General features: G+C 64.6%; 1 protein-coding gene across 2 annotated transcripts in view; it reads left to right on the top strand.

Annotated features, from left to right (window-relative positions):
- The first annotated feature begins 2,551 nt into the window (after positions 1-2,551).
- Positions 2,552-22,139, top strand: part of TMEM8B (transmembrane protein 8B) — a 46,398-nt gene continuing 26,810 nt past the window's right edge. For both annotated transcript variants that reach the window (XM_075128307.1, XM_075128306.1), the window contains exons 1-8: positions 2,552-2,657; positions 7,624-7,813; positions 8,322-8,529; positions 14,817-14,950; positions 15,415-15,686; positions 16,251-16,597; positions 16,915-17,011; positions 17,550-17,673. In XM_075128307.1, coding sequence (XP_074984408.1) covers positions 2,552-2,657; positions 7,624-7,813; positions 8,322-8,529; positions 14,817-14,950; positions 15,415-15,686; positions 16,251-16,597; positions 16,915-17,011; positions 17,550-17,673 — 1,478 coding nt within the window. The remainder of the gene's footprint in view (positions 2,658-7,623; positions 7,814-8,321; positions 8,530-14,816; positions 14,951-15,414; positions 15,687-16,250; positions 16,598-16,914; positions 17,012-17,549; positions 17,674-22,139) is intronic.

Raw genomic sequence — 22,139 nt, forward strand, 5'->3', positions numbered from 1 at the left:
GTGACCCGGGCCCGGCTCCATGGGGCCCACTGCACGTGCCCAAGGACCTTCTCCCACAGCGATTGGGCCCATTGTGCCCCCCGAGTGCCGATGCCCCGCTCTGGCCCAGCTCTCTGTGGCGTGTTTGCAGCATGCCCAGCCCCAGCCTCTTGCACTGCCCCCAGGGGCTCTTCAGCCCCTCTGGCTGCACAGCAGGGCCTGGCGGGCACCTCCCCTGCCTGGCCTGGCCACCCGAGCCCCCGCTCCAGTGTGGGCTGCTGTGAAATCCCAGGACCACGGGCCACCCCGCCAGGCCCCCACGCCAGAGGCTGCAGCTGCTGCTGAGGAAGGGCCTCGGGGCAGGCCGTGGGCAGCTGTGTGTTCACACTCATGGGCCCAGAGCCTCCCTCTGCAGCTGCGCAGCCGCGGGCACGGTCCGAGAGCAGTGAGAAGGGCTGGCGAGGGAGGGCATCTCCTCAGGCGACCAGAGCCCCAGGGTCATTCCGTGCGCCAGCCAGCACAGCTTCCCCTGGGGCCAGCGTCATGGTGCGGGGAGCCTGGAGGGCTTCGCCCCCAGGCCAGCAAGACTGGTGGACGTTACTGACTGAGGGACAAACACACCCAGTGCGCGCACACCCAGGGCCCCAGGGCATCACCCCAAGGCACTATGACCTCACCCCCGGGCCCCATGACCTCACCCCCGGGCTCTATGACATCAGCCCAGGGCCCAGGACCTCACACTCACCCCTCAACTCCTCCTTTCCCTCCCACTGACTTTAAGGGGAGCAGGCTGGGCTCTGGGGCAGCGCAGGGGATAGACCCCAGGCTACGGCGTCCCAGCTAGGTCCCACCACTGGGCCTCTCCCAGTAATGGCAGAGCCGTAACCTCCCTCCATGGGCCGAGTGTGAATGCAGGCTGAACACTGGAGCCCACGTTCTGACACGAACGCGGGAGCCCAGACGCACCCCCGGCTGCCTCCTTTGTGGGAGCTCATGGGACATCGTTGTGCCAGATCCCAGCCGTGGAGAACCACGTGCCGCAGCCTCCCCTTCCGGACCCACTCAGCTCCCGGCACGGACCGTCCCGAAGAGCAAATCTCCCGGCAGGAGCATGAGGCCCGGTGCCCTGCACGCTCCACAGGGCTGCGACAGGCCCTGATCCCACGTCAGGTGCCAGGTGTCACCCAGCCCCGCCTCCATTCCCCTGCTCTGCCCCACCTCCACCCCACTCCCTCCCCCCAGCCCCACTCCGCCCCATCCCACCCCAACCCGCCTCCATTCCCCTGCTCTGCCCCACCTCCACCCCACTCCACCCCATTCCCTCCCCCCACCTCCGCTCTGCCCCATCCCACCCCAAACCGCCTCCATTCCCCTGCTCTGCCCCACCTCCACCCCACTCCACCCCATTCCCTCCCCCCACCCCCGCTCCGCCCCATCCCACCCCAACCCGCCTCCATTCCCCTGCTCTGCCCCACCTCCACCCCATCTCACCCCATTCCCTCCCCCCACCCCTGCTCCGCCCCATCCCACCCCAACCCACCTCCATTCCCCTGCTCTGCCCCACCTCCACCCCACTCCACCCCATTCCCTCCCCCCAGCCCCGCTCTGCCCCATCCCACCCCAAACCGCCTCCATTCCCCTGCTCTGCCCCACCTCCACCCCACTCCACCCCATTCCCTCCCCCCAGCCCCACTCCACCCCATCCCACCCCAACCCGCCTCCATTCCCCTGCTCTGCCCCACCTCCACCCCACTCCACCCCATTCCCTCCCCCCGCCCCTGCTCCGCCCCATCCCACCCCAACCCACCTCCACTCCCCTGCTCTGCCCCACCTCCACCCCACTCCACCCCATTCCCTCCCCCCGCCCCTGCTCCGCCCCATCCCACCCCAACCCACCTCCACTCCCCTGCTCCGCCCCACCTCCACCCCCATCTCACCCCATTCCCTCCCCCCACCCCCGCTCCGCCCCATCCCACCCCAACCCACCTCCATTCCCCTGCTCTGCCCCACCTCCACCCCCATCTCACCCCATTCCCTCCCCCCGCCCCTGCTCTGCCCCATCCCACCCCAACCCGCCTCCACTCCCCTGCTCCGTCCCACCTCCACCCCACTGCACCCCATTCCCTCCCCCCGCCCCTGCTCCGCCCCATCCCACCCCAACCCACCTCCATTCCCCTGCTCCGCCCCACCTCCACCCCCATCTCACCCCATTCCCTCCCCCCGCCCCTGCTCTGCCCCATCCCACCCCAACCCGCCTCCATTCCCCTGCTCTGCCCCACCTCCACCCCATTCCCTCCCCCCGCCCCTGCTCCGCCCCATCCCACCCCAACCCACCTCCATTCCCCTGCTCTGCCCCACCTCCACCCCCATCTCACCCCATTCCCTCCCCCCACCCCCGCCCCGCCTCCACCCCATTCCCGCCCCGGCCGCCGGGCAGCGGGGAAGCAGCGGCCCCTGGAGCAGCAGCAGGGGCGGGCCGACGCGGTGAGTGGCAGCGGCTTGGCCAATCGTCGGCGGTCTGCAGGGCGATCGGCGTGCGCCGGGCCAATGGGCAGGCGCGGGGCCTGACGTCATGGCTGCGGGCGGCTGCGGGGATGGTGCGGGGCCGGGGAGCGCGGCGCGAGGCATGGCCCGGCGGCTGCTGCTGCTGCTGCTGCTCGGCGCGGGGCCCCTGGCCGGTGAGGGGGGGCCCTGCGGGGCCGGGGGGGGGCCCTGCGGGGCCGGGGGGGAGCCTGCGGGGCCGGGTGGGGGGTTGCGGGGCCGGGGGGGAGCCTGCGGGGCCGGGGGGGAGCCTGTGGGGCCGGTGAGGGGGGCCCTGCGGGGCCGGGTGGGGGGTTGCGGGGCCGGGGGGGAGCCTGCGGGGCCGGGGAGGGGGGTTGCGGGGCCGGGGGAGGATCCTGTGGGAGCTGTCCTGTCCCGGTGCTGATCCCCGGGGGGAGGTTGGGGGGGTCCCTGCCCCTGTGCTGATCCCCGGGGGGGTCCGGGGGAGCTGTCCTGTCCCGGTGCTGATCCCCGGTGGGGGGCCGGGGGGAGCTGTCCTCTCCTGGTGCTGATTCCCGGTGGGGGGCCGGGGGGAGCTGTCCTGTCCCGGTGCTGATCCCCGGGGGGAGGTTGCGGGGGTCCCTGCCCCTGTGCTGATCCCCAGGGGGGTCCGGGGGAGCTGTCCTGTCCCAGTGTTGATCCCCGGCGGGGGGGGGGGGGCAAGGGGAGCTGTCCTGTCCCGGTGCTGATCCCCGGGGAGGGGGCCGGGGGGAGCTGTCCTGTCCCGGTGCTGATCCCCGACGGGGGGGGGGGGGAGGGCAGGGGGAGCTGTCTCTTTGCCCCGTGCTGATCCCCAGCGGGGGGGTGGGGCAGGGGGAGCTGTCCTGTCCCGGTGCTGATCCCTGGGGGGGTGGGGCAGGGGGAGCTGTCCTGTCCCGGTGCTGATCCCTGGGGGGGGGGGGGGGCAGGGGGAGCTGTCCCTGTCCTGGTGCTGATCCCCGGGGAGGGGGGCCAGGGGGAGCTGTCCTGTCCCGGTGCTGATCCCCGGGGAGGGGGTCAGGGGGAGCTGTCCTTTCCCAGTGCTGATCCCCGACAGGGGGGGGGGGCAGGGGGAGCTGTCTCTTTGCCCCGTGCTGATCCCCGGCGGGGGGGTGGGGCAGGGGGAGCTGTCCCTGTCCTCGTGCTGATCCCCGGGGAGGGGGGCCGGGGGGAGCTGTCCTGTCCCGGTGCTGATCCCCGGGGAGGGGGTCAGGGGGAGCTGTCCTGTCCCGGTGCTGATCCCCGGGGGGGGGGGCAGGGGGAGCTGTCCTGTCCTGGTGCTGATCCCCGGCACGGGGGGGCCGGGGGGAGCTGTCCTGTCCCAGTGCTGATCCCCGGGGGGCCAGGGGGAGCTGTCTCTTTGCCCCGTGCTGAGCCCCATGGTGTGGCAGTGCTGGGTGCTCACGGCCTGGCACTGGGTGGTCAGACGCTGGGGTGATGGGTACGGTTGACCATAGTCCCCAATCACTCATAGGCTTCAAAGCAATCGCTCTGCCATCTCCCCTCCCCCATTCTGAGAACCCCCTCCTCCCATTACATCCCAGTACCTACCCCCAGCATGCCACCCTACCCCGCTCTGACCCCGTGTCATCCCCACACACCCTGCCACCCTCCCATAGTGACACCCCCTGCACCCCACCCGCTCCCTGGATGGTGTCACCACCCAGCCTCATGGCCCTTGCCAGCAGCTAGGTCCCTGCCTCCCCCCTGCTGCTGCCGGGGGAGTTGCTCAGTCTCCATCCATTGGGGATCCCCGCCCGTGGGGGTCTGGGCCAGGTTCCTGTGCCCCCAGCCAGCCCTGTGATGGGGAGGGTGAGACTCAGGGCTGGGGAGTCACCCTGCCTGGCTGCGTGGGATCACTGACCCCACCTGCGAGGGTCACCGACGCACCTGGGCAGGGGGCAGCTGCCATGCAGCAGGAGCTGGGTTTATTCTCAGGGTGGAAGTAGAGATATTTCCACCAGCACCCAGGGCGTGGGGTTAATGCAGAATGGCTGGCTTTGGGCACATGACGGGCGCATTTCCGTGGGAAGGGGGGCGGAGGGGGAGATTGGGTGGGTTCCCTTGAGCTATGGCTCAGCTTGACAGCACGTGTACTGATGGTGAGGGCAATCGGAGACACGGCCCTTGCTCCAGGCAAAGGGGGATGTCTGTCAGGGTACGGCTGGCTGTGTCTGCCACACCTATCTACACACGCGCCCCAGCCCACACGCACGCACACGAGGAGCGGCGGGTTCAGTGCCCAGACGCTGCTCGGGCCACCCTGCTCCCGCGGCGATGAACTGTGCTGAGCAGACGCCCAGGCCACAGCCCCAGCACCAGGCCTGAGGTCCCTGCCCGGGACTGGCTCCTGCTGGGGTTTCCCGTCACTGTGGCTCGCAGGCTGGCTGGCGGGGGCTGTAATTAATATCTCTCCTGTTCGTCCCCCCGGAGCCCTAGTGTACACGCCCGGGTGTGAGTGCTGCCGGGGATGCTCGGCAATTGCCTGGCGAGTTCCCGGGGAGGAACACTTGGCCACGATCATTCCGGCTCTTGTGATGGTTGCGCAGGAAGCTCAGTCCCACCAGGGACAGTGACGCTCAGCTCAGCTCCCATCACCAGCCTCCTGCTTTGATGCGATCGCTGCCAGGCCCATGGCAACCCAGCCAGTGGGAGCCAGATCCCACCTCCCCCAGGCCGAGGGCAGGAGACACGGCGTGTCTGCTCCCCAGGCAGCATCATCCGGGCCAGGGGCTGGCAGAGCAGCCTCTGCCCTGACTGGCGGAGAACTCCTGGGCCTGCTACAGCAATGTTCCCAGCGCAGGTCAGCTGAGCCGGCGAGGCACAGCCCAGTCCCACCACCGAGATGGGGGAATACGGAGAGGTTGGCTCACAGCCTGGTGTCCCCGGCCCCCAAACACCCCCATGTGTGACGGTCTGTTTCTCACCCACCTCAGAGAACGTGGCCCGTGTGGTTTGCCCTGTGCTCGTCCTGCACCAGGCCGGCTCTGCCTCTGGATGGGGCTGGGCGTACTGAGGTGCCTCCCTTGGCTCTGCTTCCATTTTATCATGGTCTCATTCCTCTTCTCTGTGCTGTGGCAAAGCAGCCCCAGCAGGCCATGCCCGCTGCCCCGGGAAGGGACTGGTGCTTGGGGAAAGGCGAGCTTGCCCCTGGGCCAGCCAGAGCCGGGACCGGACCCAGCCTGAGGTGGTGGGAGCAGGAGGTCACCGTTGGCATGGCGTGTGCTGGACAGGGAGGATCTCCAGGTCCCTCCATGGTGCAGCAGATGGCACGGAGCTGTCAGAGGGCTCCCACGTGGGTGCCGTGGGGCAGAGGCCCTGTGGGTACCTGGCAGCATGTGCTCCTATGGGGCAGTGAGGACAAGGCTGCCTTTTCAACAGGGCTGCAGGGCAGAATCCTCCTTGCAGGGGCCCAGCATGAGGCCCCCAGGGCCCCCCTGAAACGTTCAAAGGAGCATGCTCCTGCGGCTGGGGAGAGGTGCTGCCCCTCAGCGATGGAGCAGCAGAACCCCTGCTGGGGCAGGATGAGGGGCCGGGGGACACATCTCACCCCGGGCAGATCCCACACGGCACCAGCTGCCGGGCGCCGCGGGGACCGCTGGGTCCATTCGCTGCATGGAGCAGGCAGGCAGCTGGAAGTGAAGGCTTCATTCCAAACACACCTTGCCCCAGCTACCAGGAGCTTGGCCTTCGTGGCCCAACACAGTCCAGCGTGGCTCTGCGTGCCTGGATAGCACGGCATGCATGTCCCCGCGTGGCACAGGGCATGCATGGCGCGGCCTGGCACATGGCACACAGCGTTCACGGCCTTGCGTGGCACCAGGTGCATGGCACACGTGTCCCCTTCCTCGGAATCTGATGCCAGAGCTGCTGTAGGGGTCACAGCGATCCTGGCCTGGGTCAGAGGCCTGCCCTGACTCCGTGCAGGGGCACAGAAGGGTTTGGTGCCCAGCCCCCGTTCGCCCTAGGGCTGCTGCGGGTGCAGGGTGCAAGTACCTGGCTGGTGTCGCCGCAGCCTGTGCGTTAGTGTCTCCCACCTGCCATCAGGCAGCGCTCCCTGCGTGGCTTGCCCTGCCCCCACCCCCTTCGGGAGACACTGGATATAAAGGGGATCAGCCCCAGAGTGCCGGGACAGGCACCCCCAAGGGCGACCCAGAGGAGAGCCGAACTGGGAGCCTGAAAGCAGCCAGACAGATAGCCCCGCCAGGCTGGGGTCCGGCCAGCGCTGAGCCCTACACCTGCTTGCTCAGCGCCGGGGGAGGGCTGGGGGAGGGGGGAGACCCCTCTGACTCTGCTGATCTGGACTTTCCAAACCCCTGTCAGTTTGAAGCACTGAGCCAGCTGTGCGGGGGGTGGGGGCCGTGTGTCCTGGCTTGTGGGGGAGCCGGGTCGATGGGTGGAGAGATTGGGGCAGGACAGGGTGTGACGCAGCAGCTGGGCAAGGGACAGGGACATGAGCGATGCTGAGGAGTCACAGGGGCGTGATGGACCCGAGTGCAGGTCACCTCTATCAAGGAGGCTGGAAATTCAAGGGGCTCAGAGACAGGCTCAGAGTGGGGCCACGAGAACCCCCCCCCTCCCATCTGAAGCGTCTAGGAGTGCTGGGAGGAATCAGGGCTGGGATGTGACAGGGGCACAGGGTAGCGAGTGGTTAGAGACGGGAGGCTGGGGCTGCCCTTCACCCGCCCTCCTGACACCAGGCGAGGGTGCACTCCAGGAACTGAAGGGCAGCAAATTCGTAAGGGGCAACGGAAAAGCTTTCTGCACATGGTGCACCATGGGCCTGCGGAACTCACTGCCACAGGGCTCCAGCAAGGATCAGCCACTCCTGGGGAGCAGGAGGGCAGCCAGGCACATCAGAGAGGAGGAGAATGGAAGGGACATAGGATGAGCCAGCTGCAGCTGAGGGGGTTGGGGGAACTCCCCCATGGACAAGCTGTTCTGCAGCTGGCCACCAGGGGGTTTCCTGCCCCTCCCTCTGAGGCAGCTGGTGCTGGGCCCTGTCAGCGCCAGGAGACCAGGCTTGATGGGCCCATGGGCAGCTGGCTGGGAATTCCTACATCCCAGGCCATTCTGGCTCATGGCCCCTCTTCCTTCCTCTCCCCCCTCCATGCCCTCTTGCAGACGGGCTCTTTGTGACTGATTACTTCACCCGCACGCCGCGCAAGCTGAGCCCCTTCCGCTCCTTTGCCAGCATCGAGCTCTTCCACTTCCGCATCCCTGAGGACACCCTGGTCGCCGTCTGGAACCTCATCACCTTCAAGGAGCAGGGCGGCACCTTCGGGGACCGGTGCCCGGACCGCAGCGTCACCGTGTGGGTGTCGGGGTGGGGGAGGCCGGGGGCTTGGTGCGGGCCCAGGACTCCGGTGCCTGGATTCCTCTGGGGCGGGGCCCAGGTGGGCTGGCACATAGGGAGTGTCGTGCAGGCATCGGCCCCCTTCTGGGGACATGTGACTCTCCCCCAGGGCTGCAAGGCCCCTCGCTCCCACCTGCCCTTAGGGCAAAGGAGCCTGGGCTGTAAACCCGCCTGCCGGGGCGACACAACACACGGCGAGGGGGGCCTTGCCCCACACTGGGACCACGGGGTCTCTCCCTGCCACCTCCCGGGATCACCCTTCCCAGGGCATTGTGGGTCGGGATAGCAGGGCCTTGGCACAGCGAGGGTGGGCAGGTGCCAGCGAGGGGACGTACCTGTCCAGGTGCAGTGTCCCTGGGGGCAGATGGTGCCAGGTTCCTGCTGCCGGCGCCACCCTCCCTGCCCGCCAGCTGCTGGGCTGCTCTCTGCCCTCCCTTCGCCCGCTCACGCGCTCTCTGCCCTGCAGGTATTTCCGCTCCGGGGCTCCCCCCATCATCGCCCCCCTCCACACCCACTTCCCCCGGGACACAGCCGTCCCCGGCTCCTTCACGCTCACCCTCACCTGGAGCCTGCCGAACCGCACCACCGGGGTGTTCAACATCACCAGCCCGCTGCCCGGAGACTGGTTCCTGGCCGCCCACCTGCCCAAGGATGAGGGCAAGATCTCTGTCAAGGTGAGGGGCCAGCAGGGGAAGGTTAATGGCCGTGTCCCCAATGCCCTCTGGGGCACTAGAGCTGCCCCAGGCTGGGCCGGTGGAGGGCAAGGCCCCTATTGCTCTGACTGAGGGAGGGGGATTCCCCATGGCTGTGTCTGGGGGAGGAGAGGGGGGTTCCCCATTGTTCTATCGGGGGACAGAAGGGGGAGTCCCCATTGTTCTGTCTGGGGGAGGGGAGAGGGGTTCCCCATTGTTCTATCTGGAGGACAGGAGGGGGGATTCCCTATTGCTGTGTCTGGGGGAGGAGAAGGGGGTTCCCCATTGTTCTGTCTGAAGGAGGGGAGAGGGGAGTTCCCCATGGCTCTGTCTGCGGGAGGGGAGGAGGATTCCCCATTGCTGTGTCTAGGGGAGGGGCAGGGGGCTCCCCATGGCTCTGTCTGGGGGAGGGGCAGGGGGCTCCCCATGGCTGTGTCTGGGGGAGGGGCAGGGGGCTCCCCATGGCTGTGTCTAGGGGAGGGGCAGGGGGCTGCCCATGGCTCTGTCTGGGGGAGGGGCAGGGGGCTCCCCATCAATTTCTGTGGCAGAGGCTGCCAAGCTGTGACAGGTGAGCCTGTGGGCAGAGGAGTGCTGTACCGGGGGTCTGTCCCCTTTCAGGGGTAGTGGCCCCGGGGCCAGCCAAGCCCTGATCTGGGACATGGCCCCTTTAAGGAAACAGATGTTCAGGGGAGCAGCAGATCTGCTGGGGAAATGGGGCCAAGTGTAAATCTGGAGCCACCTCCTGAAAAGCCAGCTGCAGGGGTACCCCCAGGAGGGTGACCAGCTGAGGGAGCAGCAAGCCTTCAGAGAGGCTCCCTGGGCTGGGGTGGCCTGCCTTAGTCACAGCCCCAGGTGCGGGGCTGGGGCCCCAGAACCAAGGGGCTGACGTGTGGGTCCAGGAGCTCTGTGGAGCCCAGATGCTGGTGGCCTGGGAATGCGGCCGGAGGCCTGGCCCCAGGAGAAGGGCCAGGAAGGCCTGCTGGTCGCGGAAGGCCTGGTGAGAGCAGGCGAGCCCCGTGGGAAGGACCCTGCAGAGAGGCCAGGGGTCACAGAGCTGCAGGCCAGGGGACCTCTCTGTGCCTCAGCTCCCTGAGGGTCACACTCTCACTGGGGTCAGCCCCTCAGTGTCCCTGCCTCCTGGGACCAACCCTCGGAGCCTCCAGCACGCCTGGGTCAAGCTGGGAGCTCCCTGCAGCGAGTCCCCTCAACCAGACCCCTCGGAGAGGCTGCACCCCCAAAGGGAGTGGTGCCCCCCGAGTTCCTGACTCTCAGTGACTCCCAGCCAGCAGGGCAGCAGCAGGAGGGTTCCTGGCTGTGTGGGACAAGCACAGACCGTGCCGAGCCCCAAGCTCTCCTGACCCCCCTCAAGTCCCCAGGCAGGAGTGTGTGTCCTGCTTCCCGCGGCCCACGCACTGATCCCCACCGGGCCCCTCTGCCATCCCGTGGTCTGTTTTCTAGGCATATCAGGTCACCTGGCTTCCCCCTCAGGTCTTTGTTCTCCTGCTGGTTGCAGGCGCCTGGCCTCTTGCAGAGGGTGGGCCCCAGAGCCGGCAGTGGCTAGGTAACAAAATGTCCAGACCATTGTCTGAGCCAGGCGGCAGCCACACCTGGGCCTCTACCAAGAATAAACCACCTTTTGCCACCACCTAGTTACACATGCAGCACAGAGGGGAAACTGAGGCACACCTCGAATTCATGCACAACATGCAGAATTCCCACTTATCATAGAATCATAGAATCATAGAATATCACGGTTGGAAGGGACCTCAGGAGGTCATCTAACCCAACCCCCTGCTCAAAGCAGGACCGATCCCCAATTAAATCATCCCAGCCAGGGCTTTGTCAAGCCTGACCTTAAAAACTTCTAAGGAAGGAGATTCCACCACCTCCCTAGGTAACGCATTCCAGTGTTTCACCACCCTCCTAGTGAAATAGTGTTTCCTAATAGCCAACCTAGACCTCCCCCACTGCAACTTGAGACCATTGCTCCTCGTTCTGTCATTTGGTACCACTGAGAACAGCCAAGCTCCATCCTCTTTGGAACCCCCTTTCAGGTGCTTGAAAGCAGCTATCAAATCCCCCCTCATTCTTCTTTTCCGCATACTAAACAATCCTAGTTCCCTCAGCCTCTCCTCATAAGTCATGTGTTCTAGCCCCCTCATCATTTTTGTTGCCCTCCGCTGGACTCTCTCCAATTTATCCACATCCTTCTTGTAGTGTGGGGCCCAAAACTGGACACAGTACTCCAGATGAGGCCTCACCGATGTCGAATAGAGGGGAACGATCACGTTCCTCAATTTGCTGGCAATGCCCCTACCTATAAATCCAAAAATGCCATTGGCCTTCTTGGCAACAAGGGCACACTTGACTCATATCCTGCTTCTCGTCCACTGTCACCCCTAGATCCTTTTCCGCAGAACTGCTGCCTAGCCATTCGGTCCCTAGTCTGTAGCAGTGCATGGGATTCTTCCGTCCTAAGTGCAGGACTCTGCACTTGTCCTTGTTGAACCTCATCAGATTTCTTTTGGCCCAATCCTCTAATTTGTCTAGGGCCCTCTGGATCCCATCCCTACCCTCCAGCGTATCTACCTCTCCCCCGCAAGCTTAGTGTCATCTGTAAACTTGCTGAGGGTGCAATCCACACCATCCTCCAGATCATTTATGAAGATATTGAACAAAACCAGCCCCAGGACCGACCCTTGGGGCACTCCACTTGATACTGACTGCCAACTAGACATGGAGCCATTGATCACTCCCCGTTGAGCCCGACAATCTAGCCAACTTTCTATCCACCTTATAGTCCATTCATCCAGCCCATACTTCTTTAACTTGCTGGCAAGAATACTGTGGGAGACCGTGTTAAAAGCTTTGCTAAAGTCAAGGAACAACACGTCCACTGCTTTCCCCTCATCCACAGAGCCAGTTATCTCGTCATAGAAGGCAATTAGATTAGTCAGGCATGACTTGCCCTTGGTGAATCCATGCTGACTGTTCCTGATCACTTTCCTCTCCTCTAAGTGCTTCAGAACTGATTCCTTGAGGACCTGCTCCATGATTTTTCCAGGGACTGAGGTGAGGCTGACTGGCCTGTAGTTCCCAGGATCCTCCTTCTTCCCTTTTTTAAAGATGAGCACTACATTAGTCTTTTTCCAGTCGTCCGGGACTTCCCCCGGATCGCCATGAGTTTTCAAAGATAATGGCCAATGGCTCTGCAATCACAGCCGCCAACTCCTTTAGCACTCTCGGATGCAGCGCATCCGGCCCCATGGACTTGTGCATGTCCAGCTTTTCTAAATAGTCCCGAACCACTTCTTCCTTCACAGAGGGCTGGTCTCCTCCTCCCCATGCTGTGCTGCCCAGTGCAGTAGTCTGGGAGCTGACCTTGTTCGTAAAGACAGAGGCAAAAAAAGCATTGAGTACATTAGCTTTTTCCACATCCTCTGTCACTAGGTTGCCTCCCTCATTCAGTAAGGGGCCCACACTATCCCACAGGCTAACATACCTGAAGAAACCCTTCTTGTTACTGTTAACATCTCTTGCTAGCTGCAACTCTAGGTGTGATTTGGCCTTCCTGATTTCACTCCTGCATGCCCAAGCAATATTTTTATACTCCTCCCTGGTCATTTGTCCAATCTTCCACTTCTTGTAAGCTTCTTTTTTGTGTTTAAGATTAGCAAGGATTTCACTGTTAAGCCAAGCTGGTCGCTTGCCATATTTACTATTCTTTCTACACATCGGGATGATTTGCCCCTGTAACCTCAATAAGGCTTCTTTAAAATACAGCCAGCTCTCCTGGACTCCTTCCCCCCTCATGTTATTCTCCCAGGGGATCCTGCCCATCAGTTTTTGAGGGAGTCAAAGTCTGGTTTTCTGAAGTCCAGGGTCCGTATTCTGCTGCTCTCCTTTCTTCCCTTTCTTCGTTACAGCAGGCTGCAGGGCAGGGCCCACATGTGCACCGGGGGGCGGAGTGGGTAGAGTCAGAATGCACGGCCAGTAGGGGCCCCAGATCACCCAGTCCTACCTGCTGTGCAGCACAGGCCCAGCCGCCCACTAGCCCCCCAGCCGGACTGGGAGCAGGAGACCAGGCAGTGACGTGTCACAGGTAGAGGCCAGGAGGGGCCGAGGGGCAGCTCAGCTCCGGCCGGAGGCCAACAGGTAGCTGGGGTCAGTGAGTGACCGGGCACAGGGCAGTTTGGCACTGGGCCAGCAGTCCACCTGGCTGGTGACCCAGGGCTGGGGCTGGTGGCAATCTGGCAGCCTGGGGCTCCTCTGGCTGCGGGGGTGGGGGACGGGACGTGCTCAGTGCCCAAATCTGGCTGTTATGTGGTGGGGGTACTCAGTGCCCGGATCTGGTTGTGGGGGGTGGGGAGGCCAATCGAGGAGGGGGAGAGGTGCCCGGATCTGGCCATTGTGTGTGCGTGGGTGCTTGTTGCCCGGCTCTGGCTGTGAGGGGGTAGGGGGACTGTTGGGGAAGGGGTTGAGGGGTGCCCGGATCTGGCCGTGATGGGGTTGAGAGGCCGGTGGGGGAGGGGTTGGGGGGGTGCCTGGATCTGGCTGTGATGGGTTGGGAAGCTCAGTGCCCAGATCTGGCCATGGGGGTGTGGGGGGCGCTAAGGGGGAGGGGTCGGAGGTGCCCAGATCTGGCTGTGAGGGGGTGGGGTGGCTCTGTGGGGCAGGGAGAGGGGGGTGCCAGGATATGCTCATGAGGGGGCGGGAAGGCCAGTGGTGGAAGGGTTGGGGGAGCCCAGATCTTGCTGTGAGGGGGTGGGGGGACTCTGAGGGGGGCAGGTTGGGGGTGTGCCAAGATCGGGCTGTAAGGGAGTGGGCAGGCCGGTGGGGGAGGGGTCAGGGGGTGCCCGGATCAGGCCGTGAGGGGGCGGGGAGGCTCTGAGGGGGGCAGGTTGGGGGTGTGCCAAGATCGGGCTGTAAGGGAGTGGGCAGGCCGGTGGGGGAGGGGTCGGGGGGTGCCCGGGTCAGGCCGTGAGGGGGCGGGGAGGCTCTGAGGGGGGCAGGTTGGGGGTGTGCCAAGATCGGGCTGTAAGGGAGTGGGCAGGCTGGTGGGGGAGGGGTCGGGGGGTGCCCGGGTCAGGCCGTGAGGGGGCGGGGAGGCTCGGCGGGGGGCAGGTTGGGGGTGTGCCAAGATCGGGCTGTAAGGGAGTGGGCAGGCCGGTGGGGGAGGGGTCGGGGGGTGCCCGGGTCAGGCCGTGAGGGGGCGGGGAGGCTCGGCGGGGGGCAGGTTGGGGGTGTGCCAAGATCGGGCTGTAAGGGAGTGGGCAGGCCGGTGGGGGAGGGGTCGGGGGGTGCCCGGGTCAGGCCGTGAGGGGGCGGGGAGGCTCGGCGGGGGGCAGGTTGGGGGTGTGCCAAGATCGGGCTGTAAGGGAGTGGGCAGGCTGGTGGGGGAGGGGTCGGGGGGTGCCCGGGTCAGGCCGTGAGGGGGCGGGGAGGCTCTGAGGGGGGCAGGTTGGGGGTGTGCCAAGATCGGGCTGTAGGGGAGTGGGCAGGCCGGTGGGGGAGGGGTCGGGGGGTGCCCGGGTCAGGCCGTGAGGGGGTGGGGGGACTCTGAGGGGGGCAGGTTGGGGGTGTGCCAAGATCGGGCTGTAAGGGAGTGGGCAGGCTGGTGGGGGAGGGGTCGGGGGGTGCCCGGGTCAGGCCGTGAGGGGGCGGGGAGGCTCTGAGGGGGGCAGGTTGGGGGTGTGCCAAGATCGGGCTGTAGGGGAGTGGGCAGGCCGGTGGGGGAGGGGTCGGGGGGTGCCCGGGTCAGGCCGTGAGGGGGCGGGGAGGCTCGGCGGGGGGCAGGTTGGGGGTGTGCCAAGATCGGGCTGTAAGGGAGTGGGCAGGCCGGTGGGGGAGGGGTCGGGGGGTGCCCGGGTCAGGCCGTGAGGGGGCGGGGAGGCTCTGAGGGGGGCAGGTTGGGGGTGTGCCAAGATCGGGCTGTAGGGGAGTGGGCAGGCCGGTGGGGGAGGGGTCGGGGGGTGCCCGGGTCAGGCCGTGAGGGGGTGGGGGGACTCTGAGGGGGGCAGGTTGGGGGTGTGCCAAGATCGGGCTGTAAGGGAGTGGGCAGGCTGGTGGGGGAGGGGTCGGGGGGTGCCCGGGTCAGGCCGTGAGGGGGCGGGGAGGCTCGGCGGGGGGCAGGTTGGGGGTGTGCCAAGATCGGGCTGTAGGGGAGTGGGCAGGCCGGTGGGGGAGGGGTCGGGGGGTGCCCGGGTCAGGCCGTGAGGGGGCGGGGGGGCTCGGCGCTCAGCCCCGCTCTGACTGCCCCCCACCCGCAGGGTCTGTACGAGGAGTGCCAATACTTGTTCCAGCCCCAGCTCGTCGTGCAGCGCCTCGTGGGGATCGCCGTGCTGTACCCCGGCTACATCAGCGCCCAGAGCATCGCGCCCCACAACCGCTCCAGCCTCTACAAGTGAGTGGGGGGCCCTGCTCGGGGGCATCACGGCTCTGTGCCGGGGGCTCTCCCAGCTCAACGGTGGGGACGAGCTCCCTTCTCGGGGCTGGGGTCCCCTTCAGTGGCAGGGGATCTCCCCACTTCCTGCCCACCCCAATAACTGAGCCTAGCCAGGGCTGAACGTGGCCCCCCTCTTTGGGGGGATGGCAGCAGCCGATCATTCAGCCCCCCTCCCCCATTCTCAGGGGGACACCTGTCCCCCAAGCCGGTTCCCCCGCGGGCAGACTCAGTCCAAGCTCCCGCTGACCCCGGGGTCACAGGGCACCAGCCCCCCATGACCAGGGGGGAGGGGAGCATCCTGGGTTGTGCGTGGCCCACAGGAGGGGGCCTGGCTCCTGGCATGGGGCACATGGTCTTGGGGGGGGCAGCACCAGCCTCACCATGGGGGTCCCCGCAGGGCTCACGCTTCCCCTCCCCGGCAGGGTCTTTGTGCCCAGCCACACGTCGCGGGTACTGGTGCAGGTGCTGGGCTGCCGGGCGGGGGACCGCAGCGCCGCGAGCTGCCCGCTCTGGCTGAAGGTGCGAGCCAAGGCCCCCCCGCTGCACAACTCCACCGCGCTGGACTGCCGGGAGCGGGCGCCCTGCCAGCTGGCCCTGGAGCGGCCCCTCTGGCACCACTGGTACTACGTGCTGCTGGAGAAGGCCCTGGGCGTGCCGGGCCCCATCCGCTTCCAGCTCACTGTGCAGCTCACAGGTGAGAGCCGTGGGGCTGGGCCGCGGGGTGGCTGGCGGGGACCTTGGCTGTCGGGGTAACCACCCCAGAGCCCAGGACCTGCCCCTGTGCAGTTCCCACTGGAGTCCGGGGGGCAGGGGCTGGGCCCCATCCGGGCTCTGGGAGGAGTGTGGGGGTGGAGGCTGAAAGCCAGGACGCCTGGGTTCTCTCCCCAGCTCTGCGGCAGAGCCGCCCCGAACTTGGGCAGGGCAGGCCGTGCCTCTGAGACCGGCTGTGGGCAGCGCCAGGCCTGTCTTTGCTGGCAGCAGAACCAGCTTCACAAGGGCTGGGGTGGTGTCTCCATCCCTGGCAGTTGTGAAATCCAGAGTGGCTGGTTTCCGAGAGATCTGCCCAGCGGTTAGCACGGGGGCGGGGTGGGTCCCTGGCCTGGGTGATGCTGGGGGAGACTGGTCACAGCGGCGCCTTCTGGCCTGGGACTCTCTGGGAAGAGAGACCCGCCAGGGGGCAGGGCTGGGGCCGGGTGCTGGGGCTGGTCCGGAGGGCAGCCCGGAAACCTGGTGACGGCACTGCCCTCGTTCCCTGCAGACTGCTCCAGGCCCGGTCTGTCCCGGGCCCCTGTCCTGCTCCCCGCTGCTGCCATGAACATGCCTCAGTCCTTCGGTGCCTTAGTCAGCCTGTCGCTGGGGGAGAGCCTGCCCCCCGCCGTGCCGAAGGGCACCCAGCCGCCTCCAGCTGGGCCGCCCCCCGGCGAGTGCTGCTGGCCCATCCGGCCCACGCTGCGCAACGAGCTCGACACCTTCTCTGTCCACTTCTACATCTTCTTCGGGCCCAACGTCTCGGTGCCGCCCAACCGGCCCGCTGTCTTCGGCATTAGCCTGCTGCCGGTGCTGGACAGCGGGGGGGTGCTCAACCTGGAGCTCAAACTCAATGTGGTGAGAGACCCCCCCATGGCGAGGGCAGGGCACCATGGCTCAGGGGCTGGGGCACTGGCAGGGCTGTGGGGAGCCTGGGGCTGGGATGGCGGGGGTTGAGGATTGGGGGGCACTGGCAGAGCTGTGGGGGTTGGTGGGTGCCCAGGGCTGGGATGGGCAGGCTGCGGGTTGGGGGGCACCAGCAGAGCTGTGGGGTTGTGGGGAGCCCAGGGCTGGGATGGGGGGGACAGCGGCTCAGGGTTGGGGGGACAGTGGCAGAGCTGTGGGGGTCCAGGCTGGAGTGTCAGGAACTCAGTGTTGGGCTCTGTCCCTTTCAGTCGTCCCTGCGGGGGGAGAACGTGACGGTCTTTGGGTGTCTGACCCACGAGGTCCCGCTGATGGCAGGAGACAACGCGTCTGTCACCTGTGAGACAGGTGAGGGCTGGCCTGCGCCCACCTCCGCGCTCCCCGGTAGGTGGCGCCAGAGGCGTGGGCCTGGGGCTATCGGCGCGCCCAGCAGGGGGCGCTGCAGGTGAGGGGGCTGGAGCAGGAGCGGGTCACTGGCTTAGACCAGGCCGGCTAACCCGGAGCAGCCCCATGAGGACGCAGATCCAGCTGCAGCCAGCGGCTCTGGGTTCAGTGAAAGCTGTTCCCAGCCGGCCGCGCAACACCCCGACCCCTGCATGCCGCATGCGGGGAGAGCTCGGAGCGGCTCTGGGTCCCATCACTGCAGCATGGGCTGCCCCACACCCCCTACAGTGCAGGGAGGGGGCTGGGAAAGGGGTTCCTGCCCCGGCAGCTCAGTCCCCGGCATGCTGCAGCAGGAGCCTGGGGATGGGAGACGCGACCATAACAGGGAGTGGGGGACTCTCCCCCCAGACAGCATTGCCCCCATGGCCCCATGGGGCTGCCAGCGCAGAGCGGGGAGGTCCTGCAGCCCGGCCCCTGCTCACTGCCGCTTGCCTCCCCGCAGGGTCCCTGGCTGGGTTCCTGCTGTCTGTCAACAGCACGGCCAGCCTGGCCCGCTTACGGATCCCGTACCCCCAGACGGGCAGCTGGTACCTGAGCCTGCGCTCGCTCTGTGCCACGGAGCACGGGTAAGGGAGCGCCGTGCCGGGGCCGCACCGGGGGCGGCTGGTGCATGCAGAGGGTCAGGGGGTGGAGCTCAGGGGTGTGAGCTGCGGCTGAGGGTGGGGTGGGACCTGCTGCCCCTTGGCTCACAGCGGGGGATGGCCCATGTGGAGGGGGCATTTGGGGGCGGCCCTGGCAGGAGGGGGGCTGAGGGGCTCCCTGGGCCATTTTGTACCTGGCCAATGGAGCCAAGTGGCAGCTCAGGGCTGGCTATGCCTGCATCCAGTGCACCCCTTCCCATGCCAGGCCGCCCCGTGGGGAGCCCTGCCCCTCTCCCTCTGCCAGGGCAGGCCTGGGCTCCGGGCGCGGTGCTGAGCCTGCAGGTCTGACAGGGCTGGGTCCGTGGTTCCCCGTCGTGGGCTGGGAGATGGGGGTGCGCTGCCTGGCTGTCCGACCCCCCAGCGCTGCTTACTCTGAACAATGGGGAAACCAGCTGGGTCTGCCAGTGACTTCCCAGCCACCCCAGGGGCACCAGCCCGGCCTGGCTTCAGCAGCATCGTGGGGCCTGTGCCAGGCTGGATCCCCAAGCAGCCCCCCTGTGACGGGGCTGCCCGTGGGAGCCAGCTGAGGTCACTCAATCAGGGTGATCTGCAAACAGAGCGGGGCAGACAAACCCCGAACGCTGGTGGATATTCCAATACTGAGATTTACCCAGCCAGCCCAAAACAGCTTTACCCAGCCAGCTCTTCAGCCCCTCCCTGGGTACTCAGACGTCCAAACAATGCAGTGCCCTTAAAGTACCAGCCTCCGGCCTCCATCCAGACACACACGTCAAACATAGGATGATAAACTCTGAAAATCTTATTTCATCATATAAAAGAAAAGGTTCCCCTGACCCAAAGGACCAAGCCCCAGACCCAGGTTAAATGATAACTGAGATCTTACCCCAGATACACACTTACAGTCAATCCTTATTAACTAAACTAAAGTTTATTAAAAAAGAAAAGAGAGAGTGTGTTGGTTAAAAGATCAATATACAGACAGACTTGAATTCAATTCTTCAGGTTCAGATACAGAGCAGAACTGAGCTTGTATTTGCCAAAAGTCCTTTTAGAAATAGTCCAGAGGTTATAGTCCAAAGTTCATATTCAGGGTGACTCCAGTCAGTGACTGGGGGTCTCAGTCCTTATGGCTTAAGGTTTCCCCCTCTTGAAACCCAGAGCAGATCTGAGATGAAGAAGGATCGTGTCCCAAGGTTTTTGTACATTTCCTGCAGCCTTTTGGCCTGAGAAAACAATAGGTTTAACTTTCCTTCTTCCAAACATCCTGGCCGTTAGCACAGGGTAACTTATCCATTAACATTTCAGACACAGGTTACCACAACCTTCAAAGAGACATAGACAATTCTATTTCACTCAAGTGTCTTCCTAAATGTTAATATTCCTCTTTGAATTAAAACTACAGCCATAGACAAGACTTGTTTGTGGACATCACAAGCCCTGAGCACACAGCTCCCCTTCTCTCTCTCACAATGCCGGGTGCATTGCACAGCTCTCTCCATTTCCATCTCTTCCTAACCAGTTCCTAAAGTCCGGCCCTGGGTCAGGTCAGTCTGGGAGGTAATTAACTCTTTCTGGCCCTGTCACCTTTCAATGAGATATTATATTACACTCCGAACGTCACACCCCCCCGACAGGCCCCCCTCTGCAGGAATCCCCTCTGGCTGGAGTCCTGAGTGTAGGCTCCCAGGGTCGTCCCCCCCGCCCGACAGGCCCCCCACAAGAGGCCAACTCCTCCTCCCCACTCTGGTAACCCCTGCCCCCAGGTCGGGGCATCTCTTGGCTTAGTTGTCCCACTTGGTGCCTGCTCTTCCTTGGAGTCCCCACCAGCTAGAGCGACGGGTCCACAGAGCCATCACTGCAGAGCAACCCCACGGCCAGCCTGTGTGTGCCGGCCTGGGGACCTGGAGGGCCAGGGATCACCCCCCCAGCTAACCCAGGCCAGACCTCCGCTGACTCGGCCACACACTGCGGGGCACTGGGCACATGGCAGGGTGCAACGAAGCGGGCTTTGGCGGGACCCAACTGAGAGTGTCAATTCAGGACAAATTGCTCAGAGCCGGGCAGTCACAGCCCAAGGCTGGGGGTCCTTCACTACTAAGGCACCAAACCAGCCAAACAGAGAGAACTTTGGTCCCACCCCACTGGCTAACCAGAAGTTGTAATTTTTCATCCTCCTGCATTAACACCGCCCCCAGTCCCGTGTCGGAGGTGTCGGTGAACACCACAAAGGGCTTGTCAAAGTCTGGGTTTGCCAGAACCGGGCCACTGACCAGACCCTCCTTCAGCGCCTGGAAAGCCTCCTGGAACTGCTCAGTTCAGACCACCTTGTCTGGCTTCCCGTTCTTGCATAGCTCAGTGATGGGGGTGGCGATGGTGCTAAAGTGGGGCACAAATCTTAAGATAGTACCCTGTGTCACGGAGTCCCAGGGCGATACTCTGGAACTGCTCCCTACGAAGCCAGTCAGGACTCTGGGGAAGTCTCCTCTCTGGGAGCAGCCTGTCTGCAGGGCAAAAAGCTTACACAGCTTCCACCTTCCTGGGTCTGACCTCGGAGCATTCAGCCTCCTCTGCCCCTCCGTGCGCTTCCCACAGCCAGTCCACCCAGGCGGGGTCCTGGGGAAGCCAGAGGGTCCTGCCCCCCAACTCCGCAGTCAGACGGGACTCTCAGCCAACCAGTAAAACAGAAGGTTTATTAGACGACATGAACACGGTCTAAAACAGAGCTTGTAGGTACAGAGAACAGGACCCCTCAGCTGGGTCCATTTTGGGGGGCAGTGAGCCTGACAACCACGTCTGCCCTTCACTACTCGTCCCCAGCCAGCCCCAAACTGAAACTCTCTCCAGCCCCTCCTCCTCTGGGCTTTGTCCCTTTCCCGGGCCAGGAGGTCACCTGATCCCTTTGTTCTCCAACCCTTTAGCTCTCACCTTGCAGGGGGGAAGGGCCCAGGCCACCAGTGGCCAGGAAGCAGGGTGTTGGCCATTGTCTGTGTCCAGACCCCTGCACACACCTGCCCTCTAGGGCTCTGCAATGATCATACACCCTTACCCCACCACCTAGATACTTAAGAACTGCAGAGGGGAAACTGAGGCACCCCCACAATATTCAGAGGAAACATTAAGAACAGTCCCGCTTTGTCACACCCCGCTTTTTGGTGTGGGGAGCAGGCCAGTCTCTGATCACCTCCACCTTAGCTGGTTCCGGCTTTAGGCAGCCGCTCCCCACCCGATGGCCCAGGTAAGATACTTCAGCCATCCCCACCTTGCACTTCTCCGCTTTTACAGTCAGCCCAGGCCCCTGGAGTTGGTCCAGCACTTGTCTAACCTGGGACACGTGGTCCTCCCAGGTCTGGCTAAAGACACAGATGTCATCAATATACGCCACAGCAAAACTCTCCATCCCCCTCAGGAGCTGGTCCACTAGGCGCTGGAAGGTGGCCGGCGCTCCCTTGAGGCTGAAAGGCAGGGTTAGGAACTCATAGAGCCCCAGAGGGGTGATAAAGGCCGATTTCAGCCGGGCATCTGCATCCAGCGGCACTTGCCAGTAGCCCTTTGTAAGGCCCATGGTGGTAAGGTACCGAGCTCCTCCCAGCTTGTCTAGGAGTTCATCAGGCCTGGGCATGGGGTAGGCATCAGATACAGTGATGGCATTGAGCTTCCGATAGTCCACGCAGAACCGGACCGACCCGTCCTTTTTGGGGACCAGCACCACCGGCGAGGCCCAAGGGCTGGCAGATGGCTGGATCACCCCCAAAGCCAGCATGTCCCGGACCTCTCTTTCCAGGTCCTGAGCAGTTTTCCCTGTGACTCGGAAGGGGGAGCATCTTATCGGCAGGTGCGACCCCGTCTGCACCCGGTGGACAGTCAGATTAGTGCGTCCAGGCTGGTTGGAAAACAGCTGTCGGTATGGATGCAGCACCCCCCTGATCTCAGCTTGCTGGGCAGGGGTTAGCTGATCCGAGAGGGGAATTGTTTCCAGGGGGGAACCAGCTCTGGTCCCAGGGAATAGATCTACTAAAGGGTCGTCTCCCTGCTCCTCCCACTGTCCACACACGGCCAACACCACATTCCCCCTGGCATAATATGGCTTCATCATATTCACATGGTACACCCGGCGGTGGTGCGCCCGGTTCGACAGCTCCACCACATAGTTTACCTCATTGAGCTGCTTGACGACCTTGAAAGGGCCCTCCCAGGCGGCCTGTAGTTTGTTCTTTCTCACGGGGATGAGAACCATCACCGGATCCCCGGTGGCGTAGGCACGGGCCCGCGCCGTGCGGTCATACCAGACCTTCTGCTTCTTCTGGGCTCTGGCCAGATTCTCCCTGGCCAGGCCCATGAGTTCAGCCAGTCTCTCTCGGAAGATCAGGACATACTCCACCACTGACTCTCCATCGGGAGTGGCCTTCCCCTCCCACTCGTCTCTCATCAGG

Source organism: Caretta caretta, chromosome 5, assembly GCF_965140235.1.
Source record: "Caretta caretta isolate rCarCar2 chromosome 5, rCarCar1.hap1, whole genome shotgun sequence".
Taxonomy (NCBI): domain Eukaryota; kingdom Metazoa; phylum Chordata; order Testudines; family Cheloniidae; genus Caretta; species Caretta caretta.